The sequence below is a fragment of the Branchiostoma floridae genome, chromosome 3, assembly GCF_000003815.2.
Source record: "Branchiostoma floridae strain S238N-H82 chromosome 3, Bfl_VNyyK, whole genome shotgun sequence".
In the NCBI taxonomy this organism is placed as follows: Eukaryota; Metazoa; Chordata; class Leptocardii; order Amphioxiformes; family Branchiostomatidae; genus Branchiostoma; species Branchiostoma floridae.
This window is the reverse complement of record NC_049981.1, coordinates 6,899,985-6,926,764: the sequence shown is the minus strand read 5'-3', so window position 1 is coordinate 6,926,764 and position 26,780 is coordinate 6,899,985. Positions and strand designations below refer to the sequence as shown.

Genomic DNA, 26,780 nt, shown 5'->3' with positions numbered 1-26,780 from the left:
CATCATCTGTTTATGTTTACACAGACGGAGAGAAACGTAGAGTCCTATAATGGGATTCCAAAGAAGCATAGAACACGGGTCACATGCTGAGCCCCAGGCAAATACCCTGTGTCACCGCCAGCTAAAATCAATGCCTTAATGTACGCAGCTTTTTTGCAAGGGAAGCAATCCATGCTGGATTTGTCAACAGACTGAACGGAAGGACTGTGCTGTGCTACCCCCAACAATAGGGATTATACACGGAAAGCCTTTCATTTAAGAACACTAACAGTTCTTCATCCAGGCGTTTACTCAAGCTTTTAGCGGATACAACCTTTAACGAGTGCTAATTTGGGAGTGCATTTTGTCATTGTGAAAAATCTGTCTGCCTCCAGGCTCGCTGAGTGCCCGTGGTCAAAGATGGGGACGAGTACAGCGGTTCCGCGGATGGGGATGCGTCTTCTTCAGACCATGCTGGTCATGGCTGTGTTCGGCAAACTTATGGTCGGTGCAGCAGCGGTTCCTGCAAGGATCCGGATTGGTAAGTGACCCATTTTTCCTTCAGACTGTCTTATCAGGCTTCTACTTCAGCATATTTGGCAAATGCCTAAGGTGGTGATTAGTGTGTAATTACGTAAATAAAGCCAGACCACTAAGTGTGGGCAACGTGAATTGGTGAATGCAAGGTGGATGATATACTACCGCACCTTTTCCACAAAAGAGACTCTCTAAGAGTTTACTAACTTCAAAACACGACTCAGCTTGCCTCAGTCAGGTAAAATGGGCAACTAGCTCCACTCAGGGACGTCCCTAGGATAGGCCGTTAAAACTAGGTCCCGTGTTTGAGGAGAAGCACACATCAAGAACGTTAAAGAACCATTTTCAGAGATAGAATATTTAGTGTAAACAGTGCTGAAGATATGTTTAAATGGGAGATGTATGAGATCAAGATATACTTTTATGATGTGTATGATAAAGATTCTCATGGCACGTTGATGGAGTGGTCTCAAGTGGAACGATAGCATGCATCTCGAAATAATCCACAACCCGACTGCAAAGCAGTAAAAAGATAACTAAAGGTAGTCCAAGATAAAAAGAAAATAGTGACTAGTGCCCAGATGTTGACACACTGGCAGCACCAAATGCGTAGGTGATTTTGACACCTTAAGACAGATTAGCCGTGAGGCTCGGTGGGCGTCACTCGACCGTCATGGAGGCAGGGGCATGGCGAGTACCGAACTCAGGACCTACTGATTCTGATTCCAACGCTCTCGCCGTTGCGCCACACAGACACCCCAGGTAGTCCAATTGCCTATATAACGCTAGGAAACAGCTATGGTACGGGGGTGGGGAAGGGGTGGGGGGGTGGGGGAAGGGGCAGGGGCAGGGGATCCCAACCTTCTGCTCCTACGGCCATTACTCCCCAACCGAAGTAAGTTATCCATATTTAAACCTTGGTGACGTAATTTAGCAGTACAGGAGTCCAACCCCAGGACCTCTGGTTCTGGGCCAAGCACCTTGCAGTAATGACAAAAGACCTCACACAAAGCAGTACCTAGCCAATAAGAAAAGCCAACTTGGCTATTAGACGAAAAAGAAATAAATCAATAAAAGGAATTGATTTATTAACTGGTTTGGTGAAATTGCCAATAAATGTTGTCCGTAATGCTGTTCTTTCGCTGGTCCGACAACTCGTCTAAATATGGACTTTTTCTTTGCCAATTTCGCTACATCTTTCATAACCAGTTGAGACACTCTTGGTTACAGTCAGCTCTTTATTTTCGAGACATATCCGAGAAAGCGGGCAAGTATGATCTAGTCTTTCTGGCACCAGTTTGAAGTTAGAAAATTCTCGTCAACATTTTGCTTCAATTCAATTCCAATCGTTCTAGTTCATTTTGATCTCGTGTCATCTAATCTTAAACTTAGTTGTCAAGTCCAGAAAGAGTTAAGTGGTCGTACAGAACCTAAATCTGGTCTGTCAAATACAGTGCTAAGTCGTTGGACAACTTCGGACACTCTGGAACCAATTGAGGATTTTTAGAGGCCTTGTGAGTCCCTTGCACTTAACACAGCCAGGAGAGGAGTAGTTAGGACCAAAGACAATCTACTAAAATCGCGGACGGGTGAGCTCAGCTGAGTGTCGTTGTGGTCACCCTACCCAAACTATGGAACACACGTACACAGGACTACGTATTGGGCCCCACCATCTCAAACCGGGACCTGCTAGAGAGGATCGAGAAGGCCGTGGCCTGGCTGCAGTGTTGGCACGGAACGATATGATTAGGATCAAGATGATAGAATGGTCAGAAGTTTTACCCGTTCCAACAAAAATCTATGTGCTTGAAATGACAGAATGATGGACCCATGGGATTGCCGATTCTTGGCAGCAACCTGAAGTGTACATCCTAGCACAGCTGGTCTCACGGCGCACCAACCTTGATATTGAGTGTAGAAATGGGGGAAATACTTCACTGCAGTAAGTCAAGTAGACGGATTTGGCACGAGAACTAGCCGTAGGACAAAAGGGCAGCGGGGTCACCTTGTCTATAACCGCAGTAAATGTAGGCCTCCGGATTCTTTATTGCTACTGTTGAACGGATACGTCACGTAATGGTATGAGTGGTTGGGCTCTCTGGTGTTACTTTTATCAGCAAACGAAAGGGCAGATTGATAACAGAGTGAACAACCACAGGTTTTCGAATAGCGGACGTTTCGATGACCATCTGGCATCTTCTTCAGGGCAAAAAATACGTCCGTGAGAAACATATGGTTGTGAACTTTGGTATAGTACTTTATTGGTACTGTTGAACGGATACGTCATATAGTGGTATGAGTGGTTGGACTCTCTGCTATTACTTTTATCAGCAAACGAAAAGGCAGATTGATAACAGAGTGAACAACCACATATTTTCGAATAGCGGACGTTTCGATGACCATCTGAGGCCGGCATCTTCTCCAGGGCAAAAATACGCTCGTGAGAAACATATGGTTGTAAACTTCGGCATAAGTCTACCTTTCAATTTGATAACTTGGTTATCCAGCCATTCGCCAACATGATGGAACTATTCACGGAAAAGTAGATGGTATAACCTTCCTGTGATAGAATAACCCTCGGTGGTTTTACGAATATATGTAAGTAGAGTCAAAGTACTATTAACCGCCTATGCAAAAGATCCATCTGCCCATATTCGGGCTTCTTTTTAGTGGCTCTTCGACTATTTCCCCACAGCGCTGAGATTCTTTTTTATAGTGGTCATCTGTATGTTGTGACGTGATCAGTACTGGAGGGTCAGACCTTATTCTACATGCATAAAGTTTGAGAAGTGACAACATTTATGACGGCCTTTACGGCAAATAAAGCTGGACGAATGGTAAACGTTACAAGGTGCTACGTATACGTTCTGTTAGCCTGGTAGCATAGACCTGAACAAGTACCGGTAAGCATGACATATTCTGAAACATGGGCTCCATAATAGTCTCATAGTAGTGATGGTCATCAAATCTTTTACGTGAGTTTAAGTAGGAGATAGAATCTTCGATAAGTCATCACGCATCAAATGGAAGTACGTGACGTCACCGCCATGGTAGTAGGGTAGATGGATCCAAGATGGCGTCTGGTCATTTGAACTGTTAGTCTACCAAACATTCATAGTCAGGTGTTGTCTTGACATCATTGGATAAAAGCAGAATCTTGAGGTAGACTGATATAAACCATTTTGCACAAAATGCATTTGGTCTTTTTTATCATTGAAATCATGCAGAAGAAGTTAGGAACACAAGAAAGTGGTGGCGCACAGAAACCACTGAAGTTTGTATTGGCATCGGAAGCTACAAGTACATTTAGCTAGGCGGTTGACTAATCCTCATTTGAAGAAAGCTGCTCATTTCAAGCTGCAGGAGCGATGAAGCACATCCTTGCAGTTCTATGGCCACACCTGGAGCAATTGGAGCCGTATTGAGGTCACCTAACTTAGCACAGAATGGCATTCGCTCGTCTATTGTAAGCTCCTTGCAATTCAGCCTCTGGATGGCAATGGAATTTAGTTGGTCAACCCAACCCAGTAACAAACTAACAGCAAAATAACAATGTGAAGGCATACCAGAAAAGTGCAATAGACAGGAAAAACATAAAGGCCCAAAAAAGGGTGGGGAAGGCAAAGGGATGAACTTTGACACCACCTTCACCTTTTGGACGCGTTGTACGTCAGAATCACGTGACTTCAAACACCACTACATCAATCTTTGCTTTAATGAACAAAAAGAATTGTTTGATTGACGTTGAAGCCTCTTTTTAGCGACTAACCCGGCGTCGTATTAACGATAATGGTCGGCTTCTTAATGGCCATTTTATGTAGTTAGCTCGATAGCCAGATACCGTAACAAGATTTAGGGCAAGAAAATCCCTGGATTCTGCAGGAGAAGCACATTCCGCGATGGCGCCGCTTATATATTATTTAGTGACATCTGTCAAAAGCCGTCGGAGGTCTCGTACGTCATGTGACATTGAGGTATTTACAGGTAGCTATGACAGCAACTTGGAAATATAAGACGGTTCATCTAGTGGGTACAGGTCATCGATTTTCTTCTCAGCAAATGTCTGTCAGTCAACCTTGCAAAATACAATTGTCTTGTGTATAGAGTGGTAAGAAATACAGTTGTAAACAATCTAGAAGTACAGTTGTAAACAATCTAGAAGTACAGTTGTCAACAAACTTGAAGGGGATAATGAAATGATTAATGCAAGTTTTCTTAGATGTACTGAATCATGTAGGACAAACCTTAGAGGCAGCTAGAAAATGAGATGTTATAATCTTCCCTTCTAAACCTGAACGTCGTGACGTATTGTTGTAATAATAATCGTCATGTTCCGGTTATCGCTTTTCATGAAGTATGTGTCTTCAAACCTACCGTTTTAATTTACAGTCATACACTTGATGATGTGACTTTATCTAACTACTGGTCTTACTATGGGGACCGACACGTTGTTATACATGCGTTCAAAGGAATTGCAGTAACATGGAAGTGTAAGGTGGATCTAGTATGACAGGATATAGAAAAGTGACAGAAATTCCAATAATATTTTCGGTCACTACCACTCACCATATCGTTATTTTTTTCTCACAAGGAAACCCCTACGGAGTACCAGAAAATATCTCCTCAATTTCTGTATGAATGTAATAATAAGTCGCAAGTCATTTTCTGATGATTACTCTGCTTGACTTGAAGAACGTGCCTTGCAACTTGGAACTGCGCTGTAAAGTTTAAAGCCATATGCATAGATTTGATTTTATCCACGTAATGTTATAAAATTATCTCATTGCACTTGGGGCACCGGTTTGGCACTGCGGGGTTCGAAAGTTTTTTTAACTCAACAGATCTCAGAGATAAAGAACGAATTTTCTTACGATCTGTGTATTTTGTTGTCTCCTTAGTCATACTTTTACGTATTACGCAATGTCTAAGCTATAAACAATCGGCATAAATAACACACAGTGCCGAAGTGAACGAACCGCACAATGCCGCACCGGTGCCCAAAGTGCTGTGAGATACTACCTGAATGTTACTTAAGTCAAAAGTCAAAGTTCCTTCCCGCGCCCGATGGCGCATAGGGCGGTGCCCATATCCGTTTAGTAGCCCTGGGCCACACAACTTTGTGCAATCACTACAGCAGGGGGCCAGTCCACTGGTCTTGGCGTGTGTATATCTCCCATACTTATTCCCGAATGCTGAGTGCTAAGCAGAGAAAGCAGCATGTACCATTTTTAAAGTCTTTGGTATGACTCGGCCGGGGATTGAACTCCCAAACTACCGAATGCAAGGCGAACACTCTACCCACTCGGTCGTTGCACCGGTTACTTCAGTGTCCGACCCATATTTGTTATTCATTCAGATGAGTGAGTGGCGACAACCATGCGGATCGCCTGTATCGGCATCAGCTGTGTGCTGGCACGGGTCTGTGCCCACAAACGAGCATATGTCGTCACTTAAATCGACTTCGTGCCGCCGCCTAATGACACTGAAAACAACTTGCGAAATCCTTTTAAGTATGGTATCGTTATTTGCGATAAAGATAATCAAAGTATGGTCTCGTTATATGCGATTAGAAGCTACCATTAGCACCATACACTCATAGCTTGGTCTACTCAGCATATTCTGCATTGGTTACAAAATTAGTGTACATGAATGAGTAGTATATCTAAATATCGGGCAGTTGCCGCATAAATGCCATCAAAATAGTCGGCATTCTTTGTCACTTTCCGTGGGCCATGTTGATTTTATCATATGCATGACATCCTCTGGGAACCAAAAAGCTGGTGCGAGCGTGCGAGTGAAAAATAGTTTGGCCTCAGTATGAACTGGTCAGGGAAGTTGAACAAATGACTGTTGCAGAGTATGGAATAACAAATGAAAAATCCTTTTTTTTTTGGTGTTATTTCTTATCTTATTCTTTGACCTTGAAGTTGACTTTTCCATAAGTATCAGTTTTCAGTCATTCTCTTGCAAATCTACGGCATACATTTTCTACTTTCCAGCTGCTTTTTTGCGATGTACAGTATGACCGGACATTTTTTTTGGAAACGACCGAAAATTGATGCGCACGCGGATGTCATCCATATAATTAATAGAAAAACTGACAGGTCCTCTATTATTATTGCTGCATAAACAATGAAATCACTATGTTCCCTCGGGGCTCCATAGCCTACATATTATGTGTCAGAGATGGCAGCGACCTGGGTCACGGCCCTTGGCTTCTGACTCTATCCCAGGATACCATCGACCCATCAAAGAACAGTGCCATCCGTCATTTGATATTGTTTGGCATCCATCCAGTATGTGAGATTGCCAGAGTAGTAAAAGTAACGTTACGTTGTTGATGACATCACAAGATGGTGCTACAGAGCAATGAGGCAGTCGAAGACGAGATAAGCATACAAAGCAAGCAGGGGACAAGACGTATTCTAAATGGTCGTTGCTCTGAATGTCTATTGATCTCTACCGGTCACTTTTGACAATAGGTGACTCATCATTCCATTCGAACACAATATTAGCATATAAAACGAGCAGGGAAGCAGGACAAGGCATATTCTAATTGGTCGTTGCTCTGAATGTTTATGGCTCGGTATCAGGACAGTTCGACACATGGACACTTCGGCCCGGACACTTCGGCCCCAAGTCCAGGACACTTCGGCCCCAGGCTGAAGACACTTCGGCCCCGCTAGTTCTTACGTGCGTGGGCATGCTATGCAATGTACAAATTAATCGAAAAGCTATGTGAAACGCAACGATAAAACATATTGAGCATTAAGTCTTCAAATAAATAGATAAGTCTTGAAACATAGCCAACACACTTACTTACCACAGTTACATCTGAAACAGCCAACATGCTCTCCTGTAAAATCAAGATGATTCTTAGTAGAGGCCCCGTTTCTTTGTCGGACAACTTCAACTTGCAGGTTGTACTTTATACTTTGTGGACTGGACCCGGGGCCGAAGTGTCCTCGGCTTGGGGCCGAAGTGTCGTCGGCTTGGGGCCGAAATGTCCTGATTGCCAGGGGGCCGAAGTGTCCATGTGCCGAAGTGTCCAACATTCCTATGGCTCCCAACCGGTCTCTGGTAACTATAGATGGCGTTGGACCCAATACAAGATAGTGCTACACACCAATGAAGCAGTTAATCACATTGAACACAGCATTGCAAATAGAAAATCAGGGCAAGATATATTCCCAATGGTTATTGCTCTGAATGTCTATAGCCCCCTACCGGCCACTTTTTGACCATGGATGACGTTGGATCCATTACAAGTTGGAGCTACAGGCTAAGAGTAGCATATAAACAAGCATTGAAGCAGGGCAAGATGTATCCTAACTGGTCGTTGCTCTGAATGTCTATGGCTCTCAACTGACTAAAAATGGCGTTGTACGCATTACAAGAAAGTGCTACAGAGCAATGGAGCAGTCTAACACAAGATAAGCATATAAAACAAGCAGAGATGCAGGACAAGACATATTCTGAATGTTCGTTGCTTTGAATGTCTATGGCTCCCAACCTGTCACTTCTGGCAATGGTTAAGTCCTTGCTTGTATCCATCACAATGGACACTAGGGACGTCAAGTACCCCAGTTAGAGTCGTCAGGCAGTTAGATGAAAGGTAGAAACTGACAGAAGTAGATTGGTGATTTGTTAGAGGATCTGGCTAGACAGACTAGGTAGTGATTTCTCTCTAGCTGTCTCACTTGGACAATTTCAGCAGCTCAATGGGAGCTATTGCGCAATGTATTACGAGTGTTGGAATGTCAATTGCCCTCAGTAGAACCGTCTGGTAACTGAATGAATGATGTTCATCGGTCGCAATAATTTGCTCGGCGTGTTTGTGGAACATTCCAGTTGGTCCTAGACCCCTATGTCTTTTTGTTGCCGGAAAATGTCTTTGCCACATCATTTACATGTATCGTGTACCCGCACTTTAAACCAGTTACTAGACTACCGTCAGATTTCCAAACCGTGACCCGACCGGGCTGTTTGTGAGAACGAAAATTAAAAATGTATTCGTAAAGATATGCACAAATAATGCCCACGACTATTCTCTTGAAGTTTTGTGTAATTTGATGTCTTTTATTACATACTTTTCGTTCCTGAAAGTGGCCCGACCGGTGATATACATGTAGACATTAGTAGGGAGAACGATGAGTGATGATCATGAGTTGGACCAAAGAGGATGATGAGTCCTGTCGTGGGTGTAAAAAAGCTTTTCCCAAAAGACCTAGCAACAATCTTAGTACATGTCAGAAGAAATTAGTTCATACCTCTCATGGGACTATTGAGGTAATTGGAAGTAAGTTTGAGAATGACAGCTTTGCAAAACCGACAGACAATCTTTTGTTGTGACAACCTTTAGCTTAGCACAGTGCTCAAAGTGTGGATCTTATACACAGCCTGTCACAGGGCCTCTTTACGCACAAATCGGCATGATGCCCCTAACCGCAGATAGGTATTCATTTTCATTTTTCATTTGGTGAGGAAATTGGTAATACGTTCCTTTCTCAAGAGTATATTATTGGGCCCCATTCGAACCCAGAACATTGACCACAAGACCGCTAATAAGGCTTTAATCTAATACATGTCCAAAGAACTGTTATTCTCTTTTGGAATAACTGACGTAATAGGAGGAAAGTTTGAGAACTACGGTTGTTGACCTTACACTGAGCATGATCTAAGCTCCGATGTTAACTCGCGCCAACGACAGTTATGAATGAAGTTAATGGGCCGCGGCTCGAATGTACATTTCAGAAAGCACGGACAAGGTCGTTTCTCAAGAGTCATAGAGACGTGTATATGATAGATGAAGCAGGGACACATCGTTTGTATTCTGGGATGATGTTCTCAAGAGATCCACGATCATTTTCAAGGGTGTGAGCCACTCATCCATTTTCCCACTTGACCTCAGAAGCCATAAAGGACCGAAATAAGTTTAGGCTGTCCCTATGACGATCTTGCAGTGCTGAAATCTGTTTACTGTTGGCAATATGGTGTCGCGGTGACCTTGTGGTTAGGGTAGTTGGCTCACACCCCAGAGAGTCTGAGTTCGAATCCTGACCTTGAACTTGATCCAATGGAAAAGGCTCTTCACGTCAGTTTTTTCATCAAAAATTATAAGCAGTGGCAGTGGAAATTGTTCAAATAAAGCTGTCCGGATCTGCAGCTGGTTTTCCTCACTACAAACCTGGTTTTTTCCGCCATGAGGCAGTTTACCGGCCATGCAATGTAAACACAAAGCCACACACACATATGTGTTCGTGATACGACAAATTCATTCATTTTGGTTTAAAAACCCACTCAGAAACTTTCGACAATTGTACATAAGAGCACTGTACCATATTGTAGCTCTTTTATCGACGTTATCAAGTGTGTTTTTGGATGTTGATACGTGAAAAGCTTGCTTGCTTAAGACGAGTCCTTCTGGTCTCGAGCGATGATAGCATTCCATATGTCTCTGTCCGTCATTGCTTGATGTAGGTTGTCAACTCCAAGGCCAGTGTCTTTCTTGAGCATGTCTAAGTATGTTGCTGTCGGCCTACCTGGCCTCCTCTTACCATGCCTGGGCGTCCAGAGTACCAGGTCAGCAACTATTTCCTTGCTCCTAAGGCAGTGTCCCGCAAACTTTAATCTCCTAGTTCGAATCTTGTCGGACAGCTTTGGTATGCCAGCATACAAGTCCTTGTTAGTGATATGCTGTGACCAGTGGACGTTGAGAGCAGTTCTCAGCAACCTCGTATAACATCCGTCCAACTGCTTTTCCAGCTTTGTGGTGAGTGTCCACGACTCGCACCCATACAGGAGTACCGATTCGACAGTCGAGAGGAAGAGCCTCACTTTCAGTTCACGTGAGAGGTTTGATCTCCAGATCTTCTTTAACTTGTTGCAGGCAAGCCAGGCTGCTGCTTTTCTTGCAGTTATGTCCTTTGCTGAACTCTCCATTCTGGACCCCAGGTATTTAAAATCCTTTACCTCCTCTAGGGTACACCCATCACCTGTTTTGAGGCAGTATGGGGTCGGTATGTTGAAAGTCATGTACTTAGTTTTCCCAGCATTCATGCGGAGTCCAACCTTGCCCACAGAACTCTCCACACACCCAAGCAGTTCCTGTGCTTGCTGGATTGCCTCTGATAGCAGCGCTATGTCATCAGCGAAATCCATGTCAGTGACTACCTTTGGGCCAATCCTTCTGCTTCTCCTCCTCTCTACTTGCAGACCAAGTTCTTCCTCCCTACCCTCCACAGCCGTCCTTAGTGCGTAGTCAAGGACAATCACAAACAGATATGGAGCGAGTGTATCCCCTTGCAGCACCCCAGCATACAACTCAAAAAGCTCGGTTTCACCATCAGGGGAGATGACTTTTGCCTTTGTGTCCTTGTACATGCTGGCTATGGCTTCCACTAGCTGTTCAGGTATACCATATGCCCTGAGAATCTTCAGCATCTTGCCTCTGTGAATAGTATCGAAGGCTTTCTTGAAGTCTATAAATGTAATTATTGCAGTTAAATTATATGACTTGATGCCTTCGATAAGCCTACGAATTGCAAGAATGTGCCCTACCGTAGACCTCCCCACCCTGAATCCGTTTTGGTTCCGCCTCAGGTGTTTATCCAGTACTGGTCTTATTCTGTTCAGGATCATTCTGTTGTATGTCTTGGCAACAATAGAGCTCAAGCTAATGCCGCGGTAGTTCTCTGTGAGTCTGAGGTTCCCAGCTTTGGGTATGGGTACAATATTTAGAGTGCTCCATTGCTCTGGCTTTTCCCCTTCCAGCAGTGCCTTGTTACAGAAATCAAGGATAATCTCGTCGAGGTCCTTGCATCTTTTCAACACCTCAGGTGGTATTCCATCCTCACCACTACTTTTCCCTTCCACCAGTGATTTCCTTGCCATTTCATATTCTTCAATGTCAAAAGGGCCTTCCTTTATACCGAGATCTCCCAAGATAGTTGGAATTTCCTCTTCCTCGCATGTTATTTCTGGGGGATTACCAAGGAGGTTTTTAAAGTGATTGTACCAGCTCTGTACACGTTCTTCCTGTGAGTTTCCTTCCAGCTGACTTTTCTTTGTCGCTTCCCTGTTTGTTATCTCATTTATCAGCTTCCAGCTCTGCCCATGTTTGCTGTTTTCGTGTGTCCTTTCTATCTCCTGGATCTTTTGTAAGAGATCTTCCTCTGCGACCCTTGTATATGTTTCCTCAAGTCTCCTTCTGGCTCTTTTAAGCTCTTGCCTGTTCTTCTCTTGTGTGTTCTCCACAAAGACTTCATACCTTCTATTGACCTCATCCCTAGCCTGTGACACTCTTGGATCACTGGAGTATTTTGCTGTCTTTTCCCGTTTCTTAATTGGGATTGTTTTCTCCGCAGCTCCCTCATTTGCTGCTATAAACCTCCCATATCGCTCTGTCGCGGTTTCATTTTCTTCCTGAAGGGGTTGAAATCTGTTGCGTACTTCTATAGCATATTGCTGCTGCAGAGCTTCACTCCTCCTAAGAGCTCCCCAGTCATACTGCTTCCTCCTCGGTAAACTTTTCTTCTTCCTCAGACTGAGCCTTACTCGAGCTGACACTATTCTGTGGTCCGAGCCCACACTAGCAAATGTGTTATACGCCTCCACGTTTAGCATGCTGTTTTGCCACTTCTTTCTGATCAATATGTAATCCAACTGGTATCTGTTTCCACCTGGGCTCATGTAAGTCCACAATTTCCCAGCTTTCTTCTGGAAACGCGTGCTGGAGATGATAAGACCTTGCTCTTTTGACAACTCTAGTAGTAGCTTACCATTTCTGTTCGTTTCGCTGTGGAAAGTATACTTTGCCTCCTCAGATCCTATCCTAGCATTAAAGTCTCACACAACCATTAGCAGGTTGTGTGCTGGGATAGACTGTATTGCTCTCCTAAGGCTGTCATAGTGCTCGTTTGTAGTTTCTTCATCTACGACATTGGTGGGACAATACGTAACTATTATTGTTGTAGCTGGATTTCCCTGGAAGTTTGCAATCAGTATGCGCTCGTTGAATGGAGTCACCTTTGCCAGTGAGTTGTACGCTTTGGGACTTAGCAGTATACCCACTCCTCCAACAGTTGCACCAGACCGATTTCTACTTGCAGATATAGTTATCAGCATGTTGCCATGTATGCTTTCATACCGGACCTCTTCCTCATGTGCTATACGATGTTCCTGTATTCCCAGTGCATCAATGTCATATAAAGCCGAGTTAGTCGACAGTTCCTCCCTGCGTTGTGCCTCCCTGATTGTCCTTACATTCAGTGTTGATATTGTTGTTATGGATCTACAGTTCACCATCCTATTCCCTCTGCTGGAGCTATAATCAAGCCTACCCCTTCCTTGCAGATTTGGAGGTAAGCCATCCTGTGATTCCTGGGAATCTAGCTCCGCAGGCAGGGTTCGATTAGGGACTTCAACCCTAGTGTTGTATTGGTTTGCCATGATAACTTTTCTGTTGCTAAATAAATACTGTGGTCGCAGCTCCTACAGCATGGTTTTCATTCTGTGTTTTCCTTCACATAGTCCAGTGGCCGTCGTAGGTTAGCTGCATAGCACCTACCTCCGCCCTTTGCCGTCTCATCCTTATCCTCAACCCGCGATGCAGATCGGCACAGGTCCCAGGACTCCCTGTTTCTGATCACTGGCCGCCATTGTCCATGTTGACATGCGCCCTCTTGCCGTATCAAAGAGTTGCACTCTACTACGCCTAAGGTAGTGATCTACCTCAACTGGATGTTACTTGGTCTAGGGTCACGTTGTAGTATTTAGTCAAAATAACAGAGGGCAAACAAAAGAAAAAGTCATGGAACTCATAATAACAAATGGGGGTGGGAGGGGGGTATGCACACTGTAGCAGATGTTTGTGGTGGAATTTACCTGACTATGAAACAAAAACCAAAAAAGGAACATAAAATAACTTCAAACCCTATCTACACTATTCAGCAATGGTGAGAGGCTAGCCATTTGGGACTCCCCCGCTGAGGATTGCTCCAGATTCTTCCTCAGTGCTGGGAGATCTCCAAGATGGCAGCCATTGCTGGTCGTGACCCTTGACCCCTTGACTACGTGAAAAGGATTGATTGAATCATTGACACCTGCAGCAAAACTAACCGGACGATTCGGTGTTGAACAAAAGCAGGGAAATTGGGGCAAATGTTTTGTTTGACCCACCCACGTAAGTAGGCATTGTGCTAATTCCATCAGCTTACAACATAATGAATTTGATACCATCGGAAAGAAAATCACTCACGCTCTATATTGATATACAGCATGTTGAAATAGATGCAGAAAAAACGGAAATATGACCACTAAATTCGACATTACAAACTTTTTTGTGCCGAGTTTAGTTCCAAATCGATAAGTTGACAAATGTTTTCCATAAAATCAAATTCTTGTCCCAAAACAAACCTACAGAGGTCCATATGCCGCAGGAATAACCGAATCACATCCGATCATTTCCGTGATTGAGGCAGCTGGGGGAATAGTGACCTGTGACCTTTATTGATTCGATTGAAGCGGGACAATTGGGAGGTGCGACAACCATTAATCAATTTTCGCACGGTTGGGTAAAAGAAAACATGATTAAGTTGACTCAAATAAGGATCGGTGCAGTTCCATTCACCTGTATTACCCCTGTGCCTATATTTTGTTTACCTGCTATGGACTTCCTTAAAGCTCAGCCCTTAAAGAACTTTCTTAGCTTGATACCTAAATAAGTATATATGTATAGAGAAGTGTAGAGAGAAGGTACTTTGGCGAAAAGGGATGAAAGAACAAGTTTTCGCACTGTTACACTCTTGTGTGGAACCTTCATATTGGAACAGGCTTGCTGCCACCATTAGTTAGGGATGCACAGAGAAGTTCTGTTTGACCGAAAATAAGTTGTTTTGATATGCTTTCCTATACTGTGGTAGGATATATGACGAATATAAGATATATGAATGAATCAAGACCTTTACTGTATATTTCAGCCCAACCGAGCTAAGTACAGGTCACCAGAAGACAAAAAATAATACATATACATATAGAAATATCGCAGACCAAGTCTAACGCATAAGTCCGCGGCTTCTTCACGCTTCTTGGTATTAACACATCCCTCAACATTGAACAGTACTTTTCATGCAAAATAGACCAATGGAAAAAAAATGGGCATAGCCACAGACAAGTTTAGAAAAATAGCGCAGAAGGAGGACATGGATGAGTGGCGAAAAGCAATCTAAGCTCCCCGAGTTGATATGCGACGACACTAGGTCATTGCTGAACTTTCTTCTAACACAAAGGCATACACAGATAAATTTTTCGCCGACCACTGGCGCCTTTATTAGGATCAATACTGAACAATCACTCCAGGATGTTAACGTGCGAGAGTAACAGACACATGTGATCTTATTAACACGTGACGTCAGCAACTGGTCAAATGTGCTAGGAAGTTTGTAACTCCCTCCGTCTCTGCTCAGTGATGACTTCTGGACCGAGACGGTGAATTTGATTTGAGCATTCCTTTGTATTGTAAGAAAGTTCTGCATTGTACTATGATTACTACATGAACAAAAATGAACTTCCATGTTTATCTTGCGATACTGCCAAAGACAGCTGATGTAAAAAGAATGTCTACGCAATGCTATGCAAAGTATTGTAAAATATATGTTTGTCTTTTTAGGTGGAATATTTACCCACGAGAACAAGATTGAAGAAGAGGCCTTTAAGTTTGCTGTGATGTATGTAAATGAGATGATGCCTGAACTGCTGCCGAGAACCCGGATTGACTACATTATCAATAGAACCATGCTGCTGCCAGAATTCGTTGGCATACAAGCAGGTATCTGAGATTTGAAAACATATTTTGGACTAGAAAATGAATTATGAAATATAAGAAGGTGACGTTAAGGTTTACCAAAAATGACATACATTTACGGCATATGTAGCAATTTTACCATTCATCAACCAAACGGTTATAAATGCTATAAGATATGATAGAAAACCAGGAGCATGGAAGTCATAAATATATCAATATGTTATAGTTTCTCTCAAAGTGTACATAAAATACGCATTTTAAACATCTATATCATCTAGTCGTTGATTGATGGATGGAACAAATTCCTCTCCACAAAAATATTACAACAAATGCAAAACAGTTACTTTGATTAAGAATACAGATGTCGCAAATACTCGAAATGGATATCGAAACCAATGAAAGTTGTGTTGGCGATCACCCAAATATAAAATCGATAAGATAAGAAATATTAACAGCTTTGTGAGTATGAAAATGATCATTTCTGATGTACTACAGAAGGTGGTATCTCACTGCACTTGGGCCACCGTTGTTGTACTGCGGGGGTCGAAAGATTGCTCAACGAATTTCAGAGATATAGAATATCAAAGAATGAGTTTGCTGTCTTTTAAGCCATACTTTTTTTTAAAACTGGCAAAAATAACACAACGGTGCCGCAGTGAACGAACCACACAGTGCCGCACCAGTGCCCCAAGTGCAGTCAGATACGAAGTTAAGAAACCACCATCGGTGAACGCATGAAGCATACAATCCAAATCGATGCCTCGTTAACAGTTTGTCACCAGGCTCGCTCCGGAGTGGTCGCCATTATCGGACCGGGAACCTCTTCCGGGGTTAAGTTCAGCAACGCCGTGTGTTCCGGTCTGCACATCCCGCACATCGCACCCATTGCGACGGACCCCACCCTTGGTGAAGAAGAAGCTTTTCCTTTATGCTCATAACGATAATGCCAATATCAATATTAATATCAATATCAATACTCATTACCGTAACCATAACCATAATAATAATAACCAAGAGCACAAAAACTAACAAAGGAAAAAAAGACACTTGGTGTTAGGAAGTACTACAGACTGTATGGCAATGTACAGGTAAAAAGTTACAGTCATGTACTATATAACGAGACTTCTAATTACTACATTAATAGTGAATTACATCGAGTGGGATATCACAGTAAATACTAAACTATTAACTATTTCGAACTTAATATTTCACATGTCTATTCTACTTTTCGATCATTTAGCTTAGGAATGTTGCAGTTTCTTTCCAGCATGCCGTTTTAAACGTATAGACCTAAGTGAATGTGCACAACGATGGCTGTACGTTGTAGACAATGACGACTGCAGTAGCCTATCATAAACAGTCGTACTCCGAGTAAGTCCTATTGCCTCCAGCCTGTGAGTAACTTTGATATCTCTCTATTTCCAGCCAACCCAGAGTTTTTCCCGTATCTACTCCGAATGTCTGCCCCGGACTCGGTGCAGAGTCGGGCTCTCGTGGACTTGGTGACGTATTTCGGGTGGACACACATGGCAATACTCACTTCTAGCGACGATTATGGTAAACCGTTATTTCATTAACAAATTTTCAAAATAGAAGAAAAAGACAATTTGCACCGTACATTTACAATAAACTAAAAACCAGTAGATGGTATTCAAACTAACGATAAGTAACAACGATTTTGCACAAGACTACATTGTTATACAAAGCAAGGACAGTGTCTACTGTAGTACTAAAATCTTTCGTCAATGTATTCTAGTCTGTACTATGTACTATGTAAAATTGTGTATATAGACTCTTAAGACTCATTAGGACTTATGGTGTAAGATGTATCTCTGTTATATACGTTGTCTGACCCTTGCCTCTTCCCTCATGATGACCTCAACGAAAAGTGGCCCGCGGGTCGATTTGAGCTTTTATGAATAAACAAAGATTTAAACAAAGTGACCAATCATTTTGTAGTTGACGAAAGCAAGTGGTGGGTACAAGGATATCTATTTTTCTTCGTCAGGTATCCATGGCTTAGTGGAATTTCAAGCTATTGCAGCCAGGAAGAAGTGGGGCATTGTGAGTGTCCAGCAGTTCCAGACCGGAAATGACGTCAAATCCGTCAACGCTACGTCACAACTGAAACACATAGTCGGAACAGGTACTTGTCTCTTTTCATTGCAATTCTATTATGCGCTGACGATGAAACTTAAATGTTAATCTGACTCGGGAAACTCTTTGTATAAGATCTTAAAATAATCTTCTTGTAAGCTTTAATGAGGTACATTTGTCATTTCTATATTAGACTAATCCAAAAAGAAAAATATAATGATCCATCAAAAAAATTTTCGAGTTGTCACACATTGATCCGCATTCATATCACAATGGCATAACCGAAAACATAGCCTTCTTGCCAAAAGTAAAACACACTTCGTACACACTTCGGTCGTTATATTAGTTAAACATACTGCTGCAATCCGATGTGTTGGCTAGGTCGGCCAAGACAGTGTCTGTGTTTAATGTCCGGTGTGACAGCGATCTCGCCCCCCCAGCGAGATCACTAGCGTTTTCGCCCCCCTTTAGCGTTTTCGCCCCCCCCCCCAAGAGCAGCTGGTTAATACATATTACAGGTGCGCTATCTGGTACTATACTGCACCTGGGGAGTAACGTATATGGCACCTTATTACCGTACCGTAAGATGTCATACCTCGAAAGTCGATACTATATTGTTCGGTGCAAACATGACATTGAAATGAAAAAGAAAATTTTTGCAGCTGAGGTGGCATAAAAACAGTGCTACTGCGTACGTATAAATCAACACCGTCTATGGTACGGAATACTTCAGCTATATGTTTTCAATTTGTCACAGTGTTTTCTTTCTTGTGCTGGAAACATTTCCAAAGCACTAACAAAAACACACGTACGTAAATAATAGTTTCTCATTATAAACACCATCTACGCGCAAGTTGACATAGCTGTTGCTAAATGCTACACAAACACTGGTAAAGTACCAGTCTTAAGAAACACGGGTAAATGCATCAGTTCCTAAGTACTAGAAAAAACAGTCATGATGGAGGTGAAGATATCCCTTGGCCAGGTGCATATACCAAAATGTGCGTTATTCTAATTAATACCTAATATTTGCATAATTAATAAAGACATTACATAGTTCTTTTGTGGTCACTTCATGGTAGAGACTTCATACTGGAGATATATAGGTTGCTTGAGGACAGGTGAATACAATGAAATGCATCTTATGTCAAGACTCAGGTATATGCAATAATGGGAATACAAGGGACCCAACCCTCCTTGTCTGAAACAAGTTCAACTATCTTATTACGTTATGTAATTACGTTAATATTGATACTATGAATGGAGTTATGTATGAAACGCATGTACTTATATCATTCTGAAACTGAAATTTGTGATTTATACCAATCAACTTCTAAAATGTCATGTAAACCCGTTTTTTTTTGGGGGGGGGGGGCGAAATCGCTAAAGGGGGGCGAGGTAGGGGGGCGAGATCACTAGCCGGGGAGGGCGAGATCGCTAGTGATTTCGCCCCGGGGGGGCGAGATCGCTAGTGATTTCGCCCCCGGGGGGGCGAGATCACGGGGGGGCGAGATCGCTGTCACACCTGTACAATTTGCATCTGCTTGGGGATTAGCTATTGGAGCCTTATTATGTTGCCTGGAATTCCAAAACTATTGAAATCTGTTCTTCAATGCCTTTAAATTATTAAATTAAAAAAAAATGAAATTTATTTCCAACAGGTGTCCGCGTGGTTATTCTGAACTGCCTGGCCCAGCATGCCACGCGCGTGTTACAGCAGGCAGAGCATCTCGGGATGACCCGCCGAGGCTGGGCCTGGGTCGTCACGGATGGCGTCACTACCAAGGTGGGTACGTCGATGTAGGTTAGACATTGAGGTAATAAGATATGCCAAAAAGCAGTTACTCAAGCAACTGGATACGATTTTGGAAACGGTCAGACGTTTCAACTGGAATCCACCAGTTTTCGTCTGTGACACTGAAATGATCTGGAAGAAACAGGTCTTTTATACTCTAACTATGAATGAAGACGATTTCCGATTTTAACGTTTTCTATTGGACCTCTGAAATTGTCTTCACCGCGAACGTAAAACCACGGCGAACATTTTTCCATGGCAGTAAGAGATTACAGTGCTTGGTGCTACCGCGAACTTAAAACCACTGCGAACGGTCCTCTTCCCCGCTGCCGCGAAATTAAATGCATTTACAGTATTCAACATCTTTTTTGTTTTGTTTCAGAACACCACATACCTGACATCACCGGTGCCCAGCTATCTCCAGGGCCTGATCGGCACGGACCCGGACATCGCGCAGGGCACACTGCTCAGGGAGGTCCGGCAGGTGTGGGAGAACGCTGATCGGGGCCGGTTTCCACATGCGGGGCAATTCGAGGTGGAGGTAGGAAAACTCTCATCGCAGGGCGTTGTCACTATCTGAAGAACCCCTCCCTTAAACTGCTCCAGACTAGGGGTGGATACCGGTACACCAAAACCGGTTTTTCTTATTGGACCGGTCCAGAAAACCGGACCTGAAAAAATTCGGGGAGACAAAGATACAATTTACAGAATATTTGTAGATTTATTCATGTTCATCAAAAGACTAGCATATGGTCAAGACAAATGTAATGCACAGTTTATGATCGGATTTTGAACCAATATCTACTGCTTACATTGTAGCAGTCGCTGAATTTTCCAAGGTAACATGACCAGTCCGTATGCTTGTGGGTCACAGTCAGCCACCTTGGAGTGTGTATTGTGGAGTCTTCCTGTAGGGTTTATATCATTTCTACCAAGTTTTACAGTAAATCGTACAGATGAATTTTAAAACGACAATGGGAGTCGAATACGCCACAAAACAGATTTCTTTATAGCAAAAAGGACCATTGTTTTGAGTATCGCCCATTCATAACTTCTCACATACTGAATCAGGTCCAGAGGATCACGTCCAGGTCCGGACCTGAACCGGACCTGGACCTGAATTTTCTGTACTGGTACCCAACCCTACTCCAGACTCTTCTGCATATTGTAATCTGTGGCCAGGTGGGGCCTAGGTGTTTCTGCAGGTTGTCTCTCATAAAAACAAACATACAAACAAACAAACAACTAAACAAACAAAAACCAAGAAAAAAGTTTGTAGTGTTAGAAACTTGTGTGGCGTCGTGTGTACAGTGTTGGGCTCGAAACCCAGAGGCCCCGTGCCCCGAAGGCGAAGTTTTGCCCTTGGGAAAGACACTTATCACGACATTCACCCAGATGTAAAAATGGGTATCGGTTGAGGAGGTTGATGCTATCTTTACCTTCTTTCTGTATTTTGTATGTGGCACTGTTAGAATAAGTTACTAGATTTTAAGTGCAGTGCCACGTTGTCTTAGTCTGTTCGAAAAATATATTAAAATATGATTAGTAAACTTGTAACGTCTATTTAGCATGGGGGTGATAGAGGCACCGTACCTTTAGATACAAGTACAGTGAATGATTTTACAGTAGGTTTTAGTCTTCCTTTAGAGATGGAAATGGCATTAAATTGAATAACAGCCGCAATTCAGACTCAAAATATCAATGCAAAAGGAGCAGATTTTACTCCGTCTAGTTCTACTGCTGGTGGAATAGGTACAAAACTTAGACATGTGTATGTGATACTCAAATTTTCGTATAATCTGGGTATCTCTGTCAGATTTACAAGCATATCAGTTATTTTAGAAACCCTCTGACATAATCGGAAATCTATAACTCAGATTACTTTTGTTTCACAGCCAGCGATCTATGACGTAAAATTTGACTTCGTCATCCAAACTTTTCAAGCGCTGCACCGTCTTCAAAATCCGATGAAAGAGACAGGAATCCATAATTCAAATTAGTTCGGTGTCATCGCTATCTGTTCTGTAAAAAACATGGCTTTTTGATCCGGGGTTTCTGGAAGACTTGCCGTAATGTGTGCCCCCGAAAGACGCTCAAGTAAACCATCGATTTTTGTTTGCTTGAAACCATCCTTGAAATACCGCCGCATCGCTTCTGGTTAGCAATAAAGCACCTGGAATTTAGCCAGATATGCTCATCGACCCATTCTGCTCAAAACACTACAACAGGGATGTCTATATTTTGAATGACGTACAAATAACTGATGAACTAATGATGATATAGACTGATATGTATCTAATACCAGCTCAAAAAGAACAAGAAAAAGTCATGTAATGTGCAGAAAGTTAAGTGTGACAAGCCGTTGAGTGTAATGTACCCAGCTGCTTCCACCTCAATTGCTTGCAAAGCTGGCGTAATAAGCCAAATAGCAGATATACCGGCTATACAGATACATATCCTATCTCTATCAGCCACAGGGAGACAAATATTCCCCTATTCCCAGTATAATCACCAGTGAAAGAAAACAGAAAGGCTGAATAGCGTTACGAGCTTGCCTATCTACATGTACTTGGAGATAGCATTGACCTCTGTTCTGGCAATATCCTCGGTAATGACGAAAGACCCCGAAGCGTGAAGTACAACAACGTCATGTTCAATGTTGCACTTGTCGTGCTTCCCACGAACTTGACCTTTCCGAATTTGACAATGGCAATGGATGACCTACTTGTCAAGCAATTAAAGTCTTCCCGGATGGGTGGCCGTATCGGAGTCTCACTCCAATGACTATGCAGTTAGCCGATAATGACATTTTTTGTTGAATTGACCGTGGAACTTGTACGTGATAGATATGCATCTTTGGGCTACAGTGGGGAGGGGGTGGGGGGGGGGGATCTGATTCTTACCCACATAGAATATTCAATAAGTTGTAGATATGTAGAAACTTCGCCCCAAGGCGTTTGCAGTCATTGGATGATAACTTAAATTTGTATGTTTATTAGACCATGGGACTTGTACGTGATAGATATGATGATATGCATCTCTAGGCTACGATGGCGAGGGGATCTTATCCTTACCCACATAGAATGTTGAGGAGGTTGTAGAGATGTGAAAACTACGCTCCAAGGCGTTTGCAGTCATCCGATAATGACTTTGCAATATGTGGGATTGACCATGAGACGTGTGCGCGATAGTTATACATCTTCCGGAAGGGGGATCTGGTCCTTTCCCACTCGGAATATTCAGTAGAGTGTAGAGATGTAAATCTTCGCTCCAAGGCGTTTGTAGTCTTCGATAATGGCGTTGTATGTTCACCCTGGGACTTGTACCTGTTAGATATGAATCTTTGGGCTACAATGGGGAGGTGAGATATGACCCTTACCCACACGTAATATTCAGTATGTTTGAGAGATGTAGAAAACTCGCTCCAAGGCTGTAGCAGTCTTCCGATAATGACTTTGTATGTTTAATAGGCCATGGGATTTGTACGTGATAGATATGCATTGAGCTAAAATAGAGGTGGGGGCGCAGGTTAGATCTGGTTGCAACTGGAGCAGAATATTCAGTAAGTTGTAAGGATGAAAAGATTTAAATCTTTTCATCTTTACAACTTAAAAGGTGCACTCTCACCGCAATTGCGTCACGCCTGCGTCACTGCGAGGTTTGAAAGATACTCAACGAACCTCAGAGATAAAAAACGAATTGCTTATACGTTTTGTGTAATTTGTTGTCTTCTAAGTCATACTTTATGTATAACGCAATATCTAAATCATAAAGAATCGGAGCAAATAGTGACGCAATGAACGAACATTGCAGTGACACAAGCTTGACGCAACTGTAGGAGACGATGATATAGAAATAACTCGAATACTCCTCTTCTACTCGAGGGAGATATGTTCATCATAAAAAAAATCAGTTTGGTCTTTATAGTTAGGCATAGCTCAGGGTATAACAGATTGTGGCAATTTATCGATTAAAGCAAAAGGGGCTGCCCAGGGAGTCATGATGAACAAGTATGTCAAATACAACTAAATGATATTAAAGCAGCCCTATCTGTTATGAAAATTTTCATTTAGGTCTAGATGACTTGGGGATCGCCTTGGGAATCATAAGGGTGTTAATATGATTTAAGCAAAAATAATCTGTCTTACCCATTTTGTTGGTCAGGTTGAAAAGGGTAATTCTGGCCTTCATGTTTAGTTACGGTTTAGCATAAGGTGTTAAAGGTGGTATCTCTTTGCACTTGGCGCACCGGTGCGGCACTGCGGGGTTCGAAAGATTGCTCAACAAATTTCAGAGTTAAAGAACAAATATCCTTACGCCCTGTGTATTTTGTTGCCTTCTAAGTCATACTTTTACGTATTACGTAATATCTAAGTTATAAATTGGCGGAAATAACAGAACAGTGCCGCAGTGAACGAATCGAAGCCCGTAGTGCCGCACCGGTACCCCACGTGCAGTGAAATAGCACCTTAAAACTCAGGTTATAGCTGGCGCGAAGAATCCGTAAGGTAAGAACCACCAGGGGATGCATGAACGATCGGTGCCTGAAGCAGACGAAGCAGAGGATACATCACCCGGGACCCTACGTGATCTAGGTCACGCTATTATAACTGATAAAGACATATGGGCTTGGCATGGGTTATAGGCGTCGATGTCAGATAGGTGTTGTAAGTGCACAGTGTTAAAGCAACTATAGAGTGGAAGTCATTGTGACATTGTGATAGTATCGTATATCATTCTCATTAGATAGGTCCCTCTAAATATTGTTGCATAAAGTGTATAATTAACAGTGCTTTACCACAAAACTAGCGGCCGAATTTGCTAACTGAAATAAAAAAAAGAGGCATCTTTAGTAGATATAGTTTAAAAAAAAACGGAGTTATGAGTGCAATGGTTGTAACATTTGGTTTTAACTAATATAACCAACTACAGAAATGAATACACAAAAGCTGGTGGTTGTATCGTAGATACGCATAGTTGTAAAGTCAGTTCATACTATACAACAAAACTAGCTGCCAAATTTGCTAACTAAAAAGACAATAGAGGTGACTTCAGTATATATATTTCAAGAACACCTGGAGCTAGAGGTGCAATTGTTGTGCGCAATAGGTTGTAACATTAGGTATAGTATAACCAGCTGCAAAAATCGATGTATTAAACCAAAACCGGCGGTCATACCATCAACACGCATAGCTACAGAAGCTGGAGTGCTACGCAATTATTTCGACCATACGGATTCAGGTACGGGTTACATGGCACCACAATCGTTGATGCTTCAAATTAAAGATGTTGTCTTACATAAGGCAGCGGGTGAATCTCATCAACTCGTAAATTGGAGGAGTCACGAGACAATCAGAAACAGCAGAAGGTATCGATTTTTCAGTAGGGTCCTAATATCGACCCCTGTTCCCCGACGGAGTTGATCAATAAGGTCTTGAGACGTGTGCCATCGCTGTTGATAGAAGAGTAGAATCTGGTTCAGACGTAATTGCCCTGGTCATTGACACCTCCCGGCTGACTGGACAAGCTACGGCTAATCTCACGTCTAACGTCCATAACACAAGGTAGAGTACTTCTGGACATCCTTTATTAGTGACGTAAAAGTTTAAGATGACAATGTAGCTTTGGAATTTGGTTTAAATCTAAATCTGATGGGTCAAATCCTATTCGGGCCCCTCAGTATTGCATTATTGAAAAATATTTTCACTTGACTCATGATCATGTAAAGAGGAATATAACATTTTATCTTTCAAAAAAATTGTACCTTTTAACACATTTGATGACAATGATCGCAGGTGATGTCTAATCTTTTAACGATGGAGATGTGTAATATTGAAGACCAACAAATAAGATTTTGAATACTATTGACAGATTCTACGCATCGGAATGATGTTAAACTGAAAACGATAGATCGATTGATGATAATCATTAATCGTTTATACTACATGCTTCATTTGACCACCAACATTCGAGTGGGTACATTTTGTGCACGCAGCAAAAGTAAATTTTTAAGGTATTTCCTTTGCCTCTAACCATCATATTGTTCGGTTCAAGTTCTAAGCATCGTCACAGTGCCTTCAATATATTCTTGTAGTACATGAACTAAAATGACGTATAGGTTAGTAGCAATATCGATTCAATGCTATTTTTCTCTTTTCAGTCCAACTTCGGTCAGTTCTTCGATGCGGTGCTAGCTATCGCGCATGCTCTGGACAACATATTCCGGGACGGACACCACATAGAGGAGGAGAAGCTGGACTGCTGTGAGGAGAAGCGACCCTGGAAGTACGGCAAACTGGTGTTGGAATATCTCAAAAAGGTCATGGGCTTTTCTAACTGATAAGCAGCTTTCTACTTTTTTTTTCAACTGTCAACTCATCACAAAGTATTGATACCAACGGTACGACTTACATAGAAAAAACTGTAACGTTAATGAAAGTTTTTATCCTTAGTCATAAACGTCACCTTTGAAGCAAGATAGACTAACTGGGAGTTAGGACAAGCTACTCTAAAATAAGACTGCCATGTAGTTTCTCTACGTCTAAGCACAGTAATGATGATATCTAGCATCAATACAAAAGACAGAATCTTCCAATATATTGTTTAACCTTTTCAATAAGTAGGGATCACGTAGATACATTTGTTCATGAGACCAAAAGCCGGCAAAAACTCATGGAAAGTTCAACAGAGCTAGAAGTTCTATTAGTCTTCTTGGGTGTAAACAAAAACTTTTAGTAGACTACTCTTAGAATGCAAGACTCATGAGATATGACGTAATTCGAACTGAACGCGCGTTCTATTTGTCGTTCGTTATCTGTGATCCTTTACTAGCTTTATCTGTAGAACCAACTCAGGCTTTTTTTCCTGGGTGCCTCTCATCAGAAAACAATCATACGTTTTCACAAATACAAAGCGTGATGAAGTTCCTACTCCAAGGTCACAACAGGTCACATTCGGTCACTACAGTTTCTGGGCAATCAGTGAACGTACAGCAAATGTTCTGCTAGGCTTCATGTTAGTGAGTGTAAACCGGGCGCGAATCTGTAGACTACCACTCTACTACATGAAACAAGTGTAAATTGGGCCTAAGCCATGTGTTCTCTTTACAGGTAGAAGAGGACGGAGTGATGCGGCGGCTGCGGTTCTCCGGACACGGACATCCGAACAACCCGAGCTACGGGATCATGAACCTGCTGTGCAGTGGCTGGAAGAAGGTAAAGATGCACTTTCACTACACTTGCTCACCCTAAAGTTGCACTCTAACTGAACTTGCGTCAAGCTTGCGTCAATATGGGGTTCTAAATATACTTGACGAATTTCAGAGATTAAGAGCTGATTTACCTTTTATGTGTATTTTGTTGTCTTCTAAGTCGTACTTTGACATATTACGCAATATGTAAATTGTAAAACAATCGGAAAAAAACAAACAAAACAATGACGCACTGAATAAACCCCGCAGTGACGCAAGCTTGACGCAAGTGCAGTGAGAGGGAACCTTATTTAAAGCAATAGCAGCCTCATTCCCCGGAATTAATTATAAGTGATAACGTCTTTTATTCACATCAGAAT

The 26,780-nt window shown here is 42.4% G+C and overlaps 1 protein-coding gene across 1 annotated transcript in view; it reads left to right on the top strand.

The window, feature by feature from the left end:
• Positions 1–26,780, top strand: part of LOC118411205 (glutamate receptor 2-like) — a 45,381-nt gene that overhangs the window by 5,714 nt on the left and 12,887 nt on the right. Inside the window, exons 2-10 of the mRNA XM_035813291.1 lie at positions 375–520; positions 15,185–15,343; positions 16,091–16,225; positions 16,745–16,876; positions 17,328–17,465; positions 19,078–19,202; positions 19,594–19,752; positions 25,372–25,530; positions 26,321–26,425. Of these exons, the coding sequence (XP_035669184.1) occupies positions 375–520; positions 15,185–15,343; positions 16,091–16,225; positions 16,745–16,876; positions 17,328–17,465; positions 19,078–19,202; positions 19,594–19,752; positions 25,372–25,530; positions 26,321–26,425 (1,258 nt within the window). The remainder of the gene's footprint in view (positions 1–374; positions 521–15,184; positions 15,344–16,090; positions 16,226–16,744; positions 16,877–17,327; positions 17,466–19,077; positions 19,203–19,593; positions 19,753–25,371; positions 25,531–26,320; positions 26,426–26,780) is intronic.